The sequence below is a fragment of the Nicotiana tabacum genome, chromosome 16 (assembly GCF_000715075.1).
Source record: "Nicotiana tabacum cultivar K326 chromosome 16, ASM71507v2, whole genome shotgun sequence".
NCBI lineage: Eukaryota > Viridiplantae > Streptophyta > Magnoliopsida > Solanales > Solanaceae > Nicotiana > Nicotiana tabacum.
Genome location: NC_134095.1, coordinates 89,046,997 through 89,059,327, shown reverse-complemented (window position 1 = coordinate 89,059,327; position 12,331 = coordinate 89,046,997). Strand labels below are relative to the sequence as shown.

Genomic DNA, 12,331 nt, shown 5'->3' with positions numbered 1-12,331 from the left:
CCAAATCTCTATCTACTGTTGTAGTTCTCCCAAATTTGTCATTCAACACATAGAGAAACAATGTTGTAAGGTTTATCATATTCCTTGAAAGGGTTACAACAGTCGAGAAAGTTTATATATTCTTTATTACAGTACATATTATCCTTCATTACTGCTTCCCTCTAGAATCTAAATTGAGTTATCTTATCGGGTAAACCAATAACCTAACCAATAACGATCGATTACCGATTAACCGATAATCGATAACCGATATCCTATCGATTTGATTATTGAGTTAGGATATTTATCAACTGATAACCGATATGCCAAATCAATAATATTCACAACAGAATCGAACCAACCGATATCACCCCTATAGTTACATTGTCCATTTTTTGGCATATTTTGGTCAGACAATAGGTAATCATTTTCGGTAATTAAGTCAATCAAATAAGTTGACTATTTATCAGCTTGAGCTCGTAACTTACCCCTTCACATTTATATTATTCATTATGCTACAGTTTTAATATTATCAATACTATTGTTGGTATTGATATATTGTCTTTTTCGTCTGCTTGAGCCGAACTCCATCAGAAACAGCCTCTTTACCTCTTGGGATAGGGGTAAGGTTACACTCTACCCTCCTCAGACTCCACTTGTGGAATTTTACTTTATTGTTATTGTTGTTAATATTATCAATACTACTGATTATAACGTTTGTACTAATTGACATGGGACACACGTGCAACGCACGTGTCCAAAAACTAGTATAAGAAAAACATGAGTGTACGTAGAGGAGAAAAAATTAGATTTGATAACGAAGTTAACTGCATCATTTAGTTAAATGAGAGAGAAATTTATTGTTATTTATCACTCAACCGTATAACTTTAATTAATAAATTTAAACTATTTTATTAATAATAATTACATAAAATATATGTAACACATAGTACTTAAAATTGGGGCCCTCAATATTTTTGGGACCTATGGCAATGACTTTATTTATCTTACCCTTAGGCCGCCCCTGTATTCAACTAGGGTACATGAAAACTATTGTGTTTGGACATGATTTTCACTTGGGAAAAAAAATTACTTCTTTAACATTTTGAGTTTGAAAAAAGAAGTATTTCATTCACAATTTAAGGGAGGCACAATACGTCCTTGATCTTAAATCTACGGCTATAAATGAGTTGATAATTGCATGTACTTTCAAAATGTCAAAAGATGATCTTCAATAATACCCAAAGACACCAGAGGCGTATCTAAACAAGGGCATATGCACCCATCCTCTTGCCTAGTAAAAGCAAATTTTGCGTATAAATTTTCAATAGTTTAGCCATATAGAGTAGATGGCACCCATGCTCAAATTTTGGCATTGGTTCCTCCGATCGAGACTCCATGGACACACATTAATATAATACCACCTATTTAGTTTTACTTTGGAGCTCTTTTTTGTTTTAATTCTATTTTTATTCTCTTCTTATCATTTTTTTTAATCTTCTTTTTCAAGTCTTCATCGTAAACAATAACTTAAGGAGTTGGAGATTAAACTATTGATTACTTTCATTGAGATTTGTCTTTATCTTGAACCGTTATAAATTAGTTATTATAAATAATTTGCGTGACAATAAGATCTAAGTTCATGATGAAACTTGCTTAAATATTTTTATCCCAAATTATTACTTAAATATATCTGAATTCCAACCAAATTATTAAATTGTTTTCCAACTTTGGATAAAATACTTTTCTTTTTTTGGATAAGCAAGTCACATATATATAAAGAACTTGTCATATGCTCTAAGAGCTTTTAGATATTTTCCTGCTTCTTTTAGCCATAAAATTTGCATAAGTTTTAATTTTTACAGTATTAAATTTTCATTAGCATTCCACTTTCCCTTTTTATTTTGAATTTTATGTTAAGACAAATATTATGTAATGATTGTCAGATTATAACTAATAATATTAGTGACAGACACAAATTTAGATTAGCAAAATTATAGTTTATCTCTTTGAATAATGTGCAAAATTATTAATATGTCATAAAATACTAAAAAATTACATTTCTTGATGTCATGACAAGTATGGTGGTGCACTCATGGTCTTAAATCCTGGATCCACCTCTGAAAGACACCCAATAATATTTTATTATATAGAAGAGTAAATTACCATAATATTATAAGGTAAGGAAATAATACCTCATACATCTTTTGCATGGCATAAAAAAATCTTCTTAAATTAATATGTTCAGTTGATTTCAAAATTTTGAAATGTCATGTCGCTTACAAACTAACTCCTATTAACATTTAAAATTGTTGCTTTTATTTTCAAAATAATGGCGATGAAAAATTTCAAAATAGTTAGACCTATTTTCAAAATAGGTACATTCATACTAATTAGTAAGGATCGGTTTTTGACCTTTTGAAGATTCTGTCAATGACTATGGTCAAGGCGGTTCTCTAATCTCTATTCCATTCAAATGGTGAATAGGGTATTATATTTCTAATCAAAAAGGTTAGTCATTAAGTGAAATTTACTCCAAAAAAAAAAGAGTATAAGTAAGAAAAGCAATCAAGAGTCTTTTGATTCATGGACTTATGCAGTGATTATATTACAACAACATGTGAGGTCTGGGGAAGGTAGTGTGTAGGCAAACTTTACTCCTACCTTATAAAGGAAGAGAGATTGTTTCCAATAAATACTCGGCTCAAGAACAGTGACGAGGACACAATAAACCAACATTAACAATGGCAAGGAAATAAGATAAAAGAAACAAATAGCACATCATGTAATAGCAGAGAACTAGGAATACGAAGCTATAAAAGAAGTGCAAAAACTACCGGCAATTTTAATGCCACATCGTCTAATCAGCAAGGAACTCGGAATAGAAGAATACAAGACTAGTACTAGTGCTACTACTACGACTAGAAGAGACTCTCGACTACCTATCAAATCACAACCCTAATCCTCGACCTCCACACCTCCCTATCAAGGGTCATGTCCTCGGTAAGCTGAAGTAGAGCCATGTCCTGCCTAATCACCTCTCCTTAGGACTTTCTAGGTCTCCCTCTACCTCTCCTCTGACCCGCTATGGTCAACCTCTCACATCTCCTCACCGGGGCATCGATGTCTCTCCTCTTCACATGTTTGAACCATCTTAGCCTCGACTCTCGCAATTTGTCTTCTACATGGGCCACACCCACCTTGTCCCTAATAACTTCATTCCTAATCTGATCCTTCCTGGTATGCCCCCACATACATCTTAACATCCTCATCTCTGCTACTTTCGTCTTCTGGACATGAGATTTCTTGACTGGCCAACATTTGGCTCCATATAACATAGTCGATCTAACTACCACTTTGTAGATCTTGCCCTTAAGACTTGGTGGCACATTCCTATCACACAAAACACCAGACGCAAGCCTCCATTTCATCCACCCCGCTCCAACACGATGCGCAACATCCTCGTCAATCACCCCATTCCCCTGAATAACGGACCCAAGATATTTGAAACTATCTCTCTTGGGGATGACTTGTGTATCAAGCTTCACCTCCGCTTCTGTTTCCTCCGTCCCCACACTGAACTTGCACTCCAAGTATTCAATTTTTGTTCTACTCAACTTGAAATCATTAGACTTCAAGGTCTACCTCCACAGCTCCAGCCCCGCAACGTCGTTAACCCCGCAGCGCATCTCATCGATTAGCACAATGTCATCTGTAAATAACATACACCATGGCACCTCCCCTTGAACGTGGTATGTCAATACGTCCATCGTGAAGGCAAATAAAAATGGGTTAAGAGCTGAGCCATGATGTAACCCTATCATCATAGGAAAATTGTCTGAGTCTCCTACCACAGTCCTCACTCGAGTCTTCGCTCCATCGTACATATCCTTAACCATCCTAATGTACGTCGCCGGAATCCCACTAACCTCCAGATATCTCCATAAAATCTCCCTTGAGACGTTATCGTAAGCTTTTTCTAAATCGATGAACACCATATGCAGGTCCATCTTCCTCTCCCGATACTGCTCCACCAACCTCCTCACAAGATGAATGACTTATGTGGTCGAACACTCCGGCATGAAATCGAACTGATTCATCACCTGATTATTTAGTGTTTATGTTTTTTTTAGGCCGGTGTTTGCAGGGATGGATTTATGTGGAGGGGGCGGGATACATGCATCCCATGCTCCCCTCCCTAGGCTATGTATAAACTTTAAAGTACTAATCTTTTCAATTTTGTGGTTAAATATATTTGTGGTCACGTATACTCAATTGATTGACTTGAATGGGTGACAAAGTGCCCCTTTTGTCTCCTTTTTGCTCCCAAGGTCAGGGGTTCGATCCCATACAGTTCTTTTTGATTAATTCCTTTTATAATTAATTAATTACTTAATAAATTCTCAACTCCCATGCCCTTTTCAATTAACAACAAACACATTTTTTACGTCTGTTTTATTTTTCTTCTCTTAATCATTCTTTTGAGTACAAAAACTTTGAAATTCCTAAAAACAAAGTACTCATGATGAGGCTCTCAGTGGATTCAAAGCAGCAAAATCTCATGTTCAATATTAAGCTCCGCTTTTAAAAACTCTTTGGAATGATTGTTTAGTTTGATATATAGAGAGTGAGATATTTAAAACTGTAAATAATGATGCTATTATTGACCGTTTTCAAAGTATAAAAACTCGTCAAGTACAATTGTAAAGTGTGCTATTTTTTGTGAATATAGTATTAATATAGTTTGCTCGTAAACTTGCTATCACCAAAAAAAAATTATATAATGGAACCAAATATCTATATTAAAGATAATAGTGCACCCATGGTATTAAAATCTTGGATACGCCTCGGGGGTGTTTGGTTTTATATAAAAACAAAGAGATATGGATATGGAGTTACTATAAAGTTTATAATTTTATCATTTCTAAATACAAATTAAAAAAAAAAAAAGTAAAGGCTATTTTGGTCTTTTTAGGTGTCTTTTCCTCCTAAAACTAGCTCTAGTATGAGTTATCCCATGTTGGATCCTATATAAAATAATATCAAATTTGTGGTATAAAACTACACCGATATTACTTGCACCAAAAACAAAATACCAACCAAACGTGATATAAAATATTGATGTATTTTATACCAAAATTATTTTCCTAATTCCTATATCTAAAAGACTCCTTAATTTCTCTTTCAAAATAAAATTGAAGACGAGAAATAGATTCTTGGTTTGTGCTAATGCCTCATTTCCTGACTACAATTCCACACCTGATCCTCTATTCAAAAGTAAGTGTTATTCAAACCCCTGGACTGCTGGACACTGCCCTCATTAACCTCTCCTAAAACGTTTCCATACCAACAAATTACAATCCCATTTTAAGCCAAACTAAACAAACCTATAAGGTTCTTTTCTCTAGGGGATAGTTATGTTCAAGAAATGGATACAAAAATCTGCTGAGAGGGATTAAATAAAAAGAGGGAGAACAGCCAAAGCAGTGTAAATTCAAGATCTAATGCCATTTGAAACTTCTGAACACTTTTCATAACTCTTGAAGCAAACAGTATGCTTATCAAACAGAATTTGATCAGCCATGCAACTTTTTACCAATTGATGTCCCGTAAAATTATATTCCAGCTTCCCTCTAGTTATTTATCGTCATTAACTTTTAGCGTTGGGAGTCCGCTCTTACTCCGAGAAAACAATTTCCCAAAACCATTTTTGCTTTTGGCAGTGGTCGCCTGAGTAGCGGATGAAGTAGATGAAGATGCTGATGATTCCCCTTCATTTCCATTCATAGAATGACTCGCATTCTCTTCCTCGACCTTGGAAGGATCAGAACCGCATTTTGGGGTAAATGTCTCGTTTACATGCAATTTCCATAGTTCTCCTCCCGCTTTAGCAACAACTGATTCTCCCCCAGGAAGATTTGCAGTGTCTATCAGGAAATCTTCCAGAGTGGCTAGGGACTGTAGCTGTTTTCCAAGGGATGCAATTGTTTTCTGGCATTCTGCAAGCTTGTCAGCAGCCACTGCTAAATCCTCCTGCAAATGAGAAAGTTCACATTACATTATTAGTTTTCATCTTCTCTTCACATCCATGTTGTATAAACACTGGAATGATAAAAAAACACAAGATAGGTTGAGACAAAGAGCTACCTGTTTTATTTTCACTTCACCGTTTGAACCAAAAGTTTGCTGAAGTTCAACTTTCTGGTCTTTTTTCTGGAGCTCATTTTCCAATTCACGACACTTAGCTTCCATGTCTGATGACAAGGATTGTTCTCTTTCAATCTCTGTCTTCAAAGAACCAATATTTGCAGACATGGTCCGTGCTTCTACCTCCATGCCGAAGAGTTGAAACTCAAGCAACTCTTTTGATTCATTCACTGCATCTAGCTCCTTCTGCAGCTCTTCCAATCTGGTTTGACTTTCCTTAAGATGCACAGAGGACACCTTAAGGGCATCTTGACACTCGCTTAAAGCATTCTCCAGTTCAGCTTTCTCTGCTTCTATCTTCTCCAGCTTTTGTTCTAATTCAGCCACCCTTTGTGAAATGGAATCATATTCTGCTGCCAAAGGGTTCTCGACATTGGGTGAGTCATGAGGAACAGCATCAGATGTAATTGAAGGTGTCTTATTAGCAGTTTCAGATAATGCAGCAAGTCGTTCCATCTCCAAGAAGTCATCCATCATATCAATTTCAATGGAACAGGCAGCAAGAGTTTTATGCGTGGCCTTTTCATTCTTAAATTGATCAAGCTCAGCAATGAGTGCCGAAGCCCATGAATTAGAGCAACTTGGTTCATATTCATTTGTTTCCAGTTTAGTCATCTTAAGGCCATCGTTATCGACTGTATTTAACCGCTCTCCGCTATCAGACTGACTATCAGTGACAGACTCTACATAGTAAGATGAAACAGCAGAGGAACGTTGATCACTAAATGGGGATGCTTTGCGCGCCGTGGCCTGAAGCTTTCGACACTCAGCTTCAAGCTTGGTCACCTTTTTTATGCTTTCTAGGTGCTGCTTGCTGGCGGATTCTGCTGCTTGAGTGCTCAAATCCCTCTCGATGGTCCTAATTTCCAACTCCTCTGAACAAGAGTGAAGCTCAATTTTGAGAGCTGTATTCTCCTTCTCCAGACAATCAAGCCTGACAAGGATATCAGGATCAGTAGAAGTAGGAGTTTCAGCTTTGCAAGTCTCTACTTGTGACTGGAGCTTAAGTAGCTGGTTTTCAAGTGCAGCTTTTTCAGATTCCCATTCATTTTTCTCTACAACAGCTTCTTGAATTCGTTTCTCTTGCTCATCCCTAGCTTGTCTCAACTGCCTGACACATTCCTTTAGTGCACCATCAAGATGGCTGACACGAACTTCCAAAGACAAGTTCTGCTGCACGGCTGCATCTAGTTGTTGCTTTACAACTGCAACTTCACTTTCTGCCTTTTCCCAACCTACCAAATACAGGATATTAAGAGACCAAAAAATCATAAGGTGATGGAAGAAGTACATGTCCAGATAAATGTTTCTGCATGTAATTCACATACAAAAAAAGGGTGTATGCGAAGAGACAAATTCTTATATTGCAATTGCAGCTGAGGAAGAAAAGGAGTGGAAGAAGATACCCGCAATAGCTTCTTCAGCTACTTTTGCATGCTGCTTAACTAAGTCTTCTTTGGCACTAACATTAACAAGAGCAGCTGATAACTTCTCTGTCAAACTTCTCAAGCTTTCCTTGGCTTCATCATCAATAGTTGCAGCTTTTGAGGTTATCTCTGGTGACTGCTTGTCATGGTCAGAAAATTCTTTCAGTGCATCCTGCTCCAACTAAAGAAAGGTGATCATTTTTTATGAAAAAGGATATATTATATAACAGCTAAAAATGATAAAGGCTTTCTTTAAAAATATAAGTAATGTACTAAATTGCATTGAGATGGTCATCTGGCAGAGCTATAGTCACTAAGGAAACTATTGAATGGTTTTCGATACGAGGCAAATGACCCTAGAAAGAAGGTTTTCCCAACAAAGCACTATGATCATCCTTACACTCATTTTGAAACATCTAACCTCACCAAAAAGCATATTCCAATGACTACTGTAAGAAACATCACTTACGAAAGTTTTTGGCACTTTATTTCTAAGCCAAGGTCTTCCAGCATCTTTACCATCTAAGCTGGGCAACCAATTTTTATACTGGGAAAGCATATTGAGGCACCAAACTAGAGGTCAATTTTCAGTCACTATAATCTTTAGCTGCACATATCAAATACTGCTCAAGTTTCCTCCGCAATTCGTATTCACCATTACTGGAGATGCTAGTTGCATATAGATATACTGTCTGGCGCTCAATTACTATGATCTGACATACTCAATCTTATCACAATAATCTCCTTTATGTTGCTTTTGGCCCCATAGATCTGAAATTCATTAATTGACTACAATTTCCGATTGCACAACTTACAACAACTACAAACCCACTGTAATCCCACCACTGGAATTTGGGGAGGGTAATGTGTACGCAGACCTTACCCCTACCTTGTGAAGGTAGAGAGGCTGTTTCCGGTAGATCCTCGGCTCAAGGAATAGTGAAAAGGAAGCAACAAACAATAACAACAACAAGAAATAACAAAGACACAACATGTAATAACAAAGATCTACAAAAATTATTGTGTTAGGAAATGATTACAGCAATAGAAAAAATTTAAAAAGGAAAAAATGAAGAATATCAAGATAATCAACAGTATGCCACCAAAGATCGAGAGACCAACTTATCAAATTGCAGTTTTCATATGTGTGTTTTGTGCTCTGAGCAACTTGCCAAATTGTACCTCACATCCCAGTGTTTAAGGTTTATCACAACTTTAGTCCCTATATTTACAAGTTGAAGCACTTCAGGACCTTTTGGTTTTTTCTTATGAAGGAAAAGGAAAGGAAAAAGCAGACTAAGCCTAACAAAACACACCGTATCGAGATTATTTATGAGATATATACAGATGTAAAAAGTTGTATGTCTCCAACTGAAAGGAATTTCTGTTCCAGCATGGAGAATAGATTGCTTTTAAAGAGATCTATTTTGCACTGCTACAGAAAACACATGTACAAATAGTTCATGTAACGAGCAGTCCATATGAAATCTACTCATTTTACCCTTGATTCTTGTAACACGAGTAGGCAAAGAAGGATCATTTACCTGTAGTTAAAAATAAAGGCTTATACACATCTATAAAAGGGTTGTGATTTGGTCCAAAGTCATTCAGCTATATCTCTAAGTCCTTCCATTTACGTCAAAGAGCACCGGGCTTACAATAGGAAGGCGTCCACCATTCATTGTACCAATATGACACTTTTGTTGAGGAACTAATAGTTTCATTTGCTGTAACCTACAAATAAATGACCACTTGGATCTTGGCTTGGGTCTGGTCGGTCACGAGAAGTTAATGATAGTTGCCCCTGGTTTGAGCCCAGAACTATTCTTGTATAGTTTTTCACTTGAGTTGCAGCACTTGCCAGGAATCAGTGCCTCATTTTTTAGTAGCAATAAATGATGATTATTTCTCTTTCTTCAGATCCTTTGAAATTATCAACCTTTTTACAACTATTTTGCACTTAAGATCTTCCCGATGTAAAAAGTAAGGTAGTTCAGGAATATGACCTTAGAATTTATTTGTAATTCTGAATCACCCTTTCTTTCTTTATTTTTTCTTTTTACATTTGAAAGGTCCTACATTTATCAACGAAGAAAAATTACTGTAGCCTCCCTTTTTTACTTATTATCTTCTTAAAAAGGGCATTTCCCTTATAATATGTAACTAAAGAATGAAATGATTCCTGGAAAAGGCAAATCCAGAAAAGGGGAAGCCAAATTGTTTTTTGAGAAATAGCAACTGTATCAAGATTCACATTAATAAAAAAGGATCAACCTACTACACCGAAGAAAATAAATTCAATGTAAGAAAATATATATATATATATATATTTTAACTCAATGTATTACAATGAATTAAAAGTTCTAAGTGTTCTAATCTAATCTTTCTCCATCCACAAATAATGAAATAAACATGTAACAAGTAAACAACTAGCAAAGTTGTGATACATAGCACACCAGTTGATTCATCAAAAACCTCCTGCCAATATTCAGGAAGTACTGAATGCCCCCCAGAAACTAGTGCAGGAGCCTCAGTAGGTCTTTCCCACCGACTTTCCCAGAACTTCCGTTATTATAGTATAAAGCACCACTTGCAGGGTCCCTTAATAAAACCTTAAACTCTTAAGAAGAGCATTGAACAACACATTAGAGGATACCAATTTATATTTAATAGATATCATTAATCCCTTCTATGAGGAATTTATAGTGTTCTTGTTAGAGCCATGGAAGTTGATCTCAGCCCAAGCACTGGTAATAAATAAGAGTAAGGGGGGACAAGGAAGAAAAATTCTAGCTCAGTTCAATTAGAAATTGGATAAACCAAGATGAAGGAAAGTTCTTTAGATGAAGACAGGCAGTCTGGTGGGCTATCAATTCTACAGGCAGTCTGGTAGTCATTTCTGTAATTAAAGGTAGAGCAATGATAGTCCGCTAGCAATTCTACACTATATTTATCAGAAGCTGCTATCCAATCCAATGGATTTTCCTCTTTTCTTCCCTTATTCTAAGTAAGAAGATAAAGCTAGCCTTCCCATCTAAAATGCATATTATGCTAACAGTTGATGACACTTTGTCAGCATTCAAATTATCATTCCAAAACTTCGTGTTTGAAATGTAAGGAAGAAACCATTTCACACGACCACAATAACATCAGGTTTTACATGCAAATTACATCCAAACGAACGCAACAGAAGTATTGATGCAGGCCTAAGGTATCAGAGAATGCACATACATGAAATTACATAGTATTCTCTAATAATTCATGCTCTTTTCATATATCGGAACTAGTATATATGCAAGTATAACTAAAATGCAGCACTTGCACGCGAACAATTATCAACCATGTGAAAATGTTTAACTCAACCATTATCAATCTAAAATCGAAGGTGCAAGTGAAGATTAAACGTGAGATTTTGGGGAAAAAAAAACAGCAGCTTATGTTTTCAAGCATTTGATATCAGATTATTCCATATCAGCAAATTACATGAAAGACCAATGAAACATCTTTCCCTTTTTTGCCTTTTACCTGCTCATCAGAGTATCTCTCTGAATGCGAAGACAATGAACCAGAACTCTCCGTTTCACCAGGGCTCTTATCGGAAGGTTTCCTCTTCCACAACCATTTCCTCTTTTCCATCTCAATAACCAATAGTATTAATCTCCTAAAACCTCATAGCACAATATCCACCTGCATAATATAATTGACACCATCAATCAATAACATCAACACACACCATTTGAAAAATGACCCACATAACCTAAATGATCTTTCTTATTCACATTAACCTCCATCCGAAATGCCAATATATCTATGTCAAAGAGACTTGGCTTAGCACCACTCAACTAGCCATCTAATAAAAAAATTAAGCATTTTGAATTCAAGATAGGGAAAAGAAAAAGAACCAAACTTTGGAAAGTATCAATAGCAGACCAAAGTTATATCTTGGGCATAGAAATGTTACCTGAACTAAAAAAATCAAGAAAAAAAAAGATCCAAATGCTAGCCCATTTCAGTTTATTGTCTCCAAGACTAGGAATGAAACCGAGAAAGAACAACAAAAAGATAAAATGCACATACATTAGTGTAAACCCATAAAATCTGAAGAGGCAGATTTCAAGAATTAGCCTTTTTCTGGGGATTCAAGATTTCAGATTTTGCTAGTCAAAGATGTGTGTACTGTCAGAGAAAAAGAATTGAGAGACAACAACTCAAATGATATAGGGAACTGCTAGTATTATCCAAAGCCCAGAAGCAACAAGTCTCTATTCATTCAAATTTTGTCCATTTTTTTTTCTTTTTTAATTGGTTCTACTTTTATCTAAAAATGGTTTTCTCTCTGGGTTTGAAATGAAGCCGAGATTTTGAAATATCAAAGGTGGACCCAGCGAGGAGCGCATGTGATATGCTGAAATGGAATGACTTTTTTCAGATCACTTTTTCTGCTTTCTTATTAATATGCTTTTCTGTTTTTATTTTTTTCTTTTTGTTTTGTTTTGGGGTGCGGTAATCTCTACTGGAGAAAATTATTTATTTTTTTACTAATTGTTTGAAAATTTAAGCTCAATATTCAATTCCCGCGCATGATAGATTAATTCACTATCGACAAGTGCAGTACTAATTTTATTAAAGATAAAATACAGAAAGATCACGTTAAACTTGTCCAAAAAATATGTTTAAACACTTTAACTAAACGAGTGTTCGTTTACCTCCTTAACACA

The 12,331-nt window shown here is 35.8% G+C and overlaps 2 protein-coding genes across 6 annotated transcripts; both read right to left on the bottom strand.

Annotated features, from left to right (window-relative positions):
- Positions 1 to 3,620: 3,620 nt before the first annotated feature.
- Positions 3,621 to 3,989, bottom strand: LOC142170322 (secreted RxLR effector protein 78-like). Its single transcript, XM_075232204.1, has one exon. The coding sequence runs from the start codon at positions 3,987 to 3,989 to the stop codon at positions 3,621 to 3,623; it is 369 nt and encodes a 122-aa protein (XP_075088305.1).
- A 1,310-nt stretch (positions 3,990 to 5,299) lies between these two features.
- Positions 5,300 to 12,030, bottom strand: LOC107805925 (filament-like plant protein). Of its 5 annotated transcripts, none has more exons than XM_016630029.2 (5): positions 11,691 to 12,030; positions 11,139 to 11,300; positions 7,593 to 7,794; positions 6,127 to 7,421; positions 5,300 to 6,012 (listed from the first exon to the last, which is right to left on the bottom strand). In XM_016630029.2, the coding sequence occupies exons 2-5, from the start codon at positions 11,247 to 11,249 to the stop codon at positions 5,617 to 5,619; spliced, it is 2,004 nt and encodes a 667-aa protein (XP_016485515.1). In that variant the 5' UTR covers positions 11,250 to 11,300; positions 11,691 to 12,030; the 3' UTR covers positions 5,300 to 5,616. The 5 variants fall into 5 exon arrangements, with proteins under 5 accessions (XP_016485515.1, XP_016485517.1, XP_016485518.1 ...); XM_016630031.2 differs by having other exon boundaries at positions 7,593 to 7,785; positions 11,691 to 11,899; XM_016630032.2 differs by having other exon boundaries at positions 7,593 to 7,749; positions 11,691 to 11,899.
- Between the last annotated feature and the right edge of the window lie 301 nt (positions 12,031 to 12,331).

Coding starts and splice junctions, on each gene's coding strand:
- LOC142170322 (XM_075232204.1), bottom strand. CDS start 3,989: ATGGACCTGCATATGGTGTTCATCGATTTAGAAAAAGCTTACGATAAC.
- LOC107805925 (XM_016630029.2), bottom strand. CDS start 11,249: ATGGAAAAGAGGAAATGGTTGTGGAAGAGGAAACCTTCCGATAAGAGC. Junction 7,422..7,592: donor AGCTGAAGAAGCTATTGCGG/GTATCTTCTTCC, acceptor TGTATTTGGTAG/GTTGGGAAAAGGCAGAAAGT. Junction 6,013..6,126: donor GTGAAGTGAAAATAAAACAG/GTAGCTCTTTGT, acceptor TCTCATTTGCAG/GAGGATTTAGCAGTGGCTGC.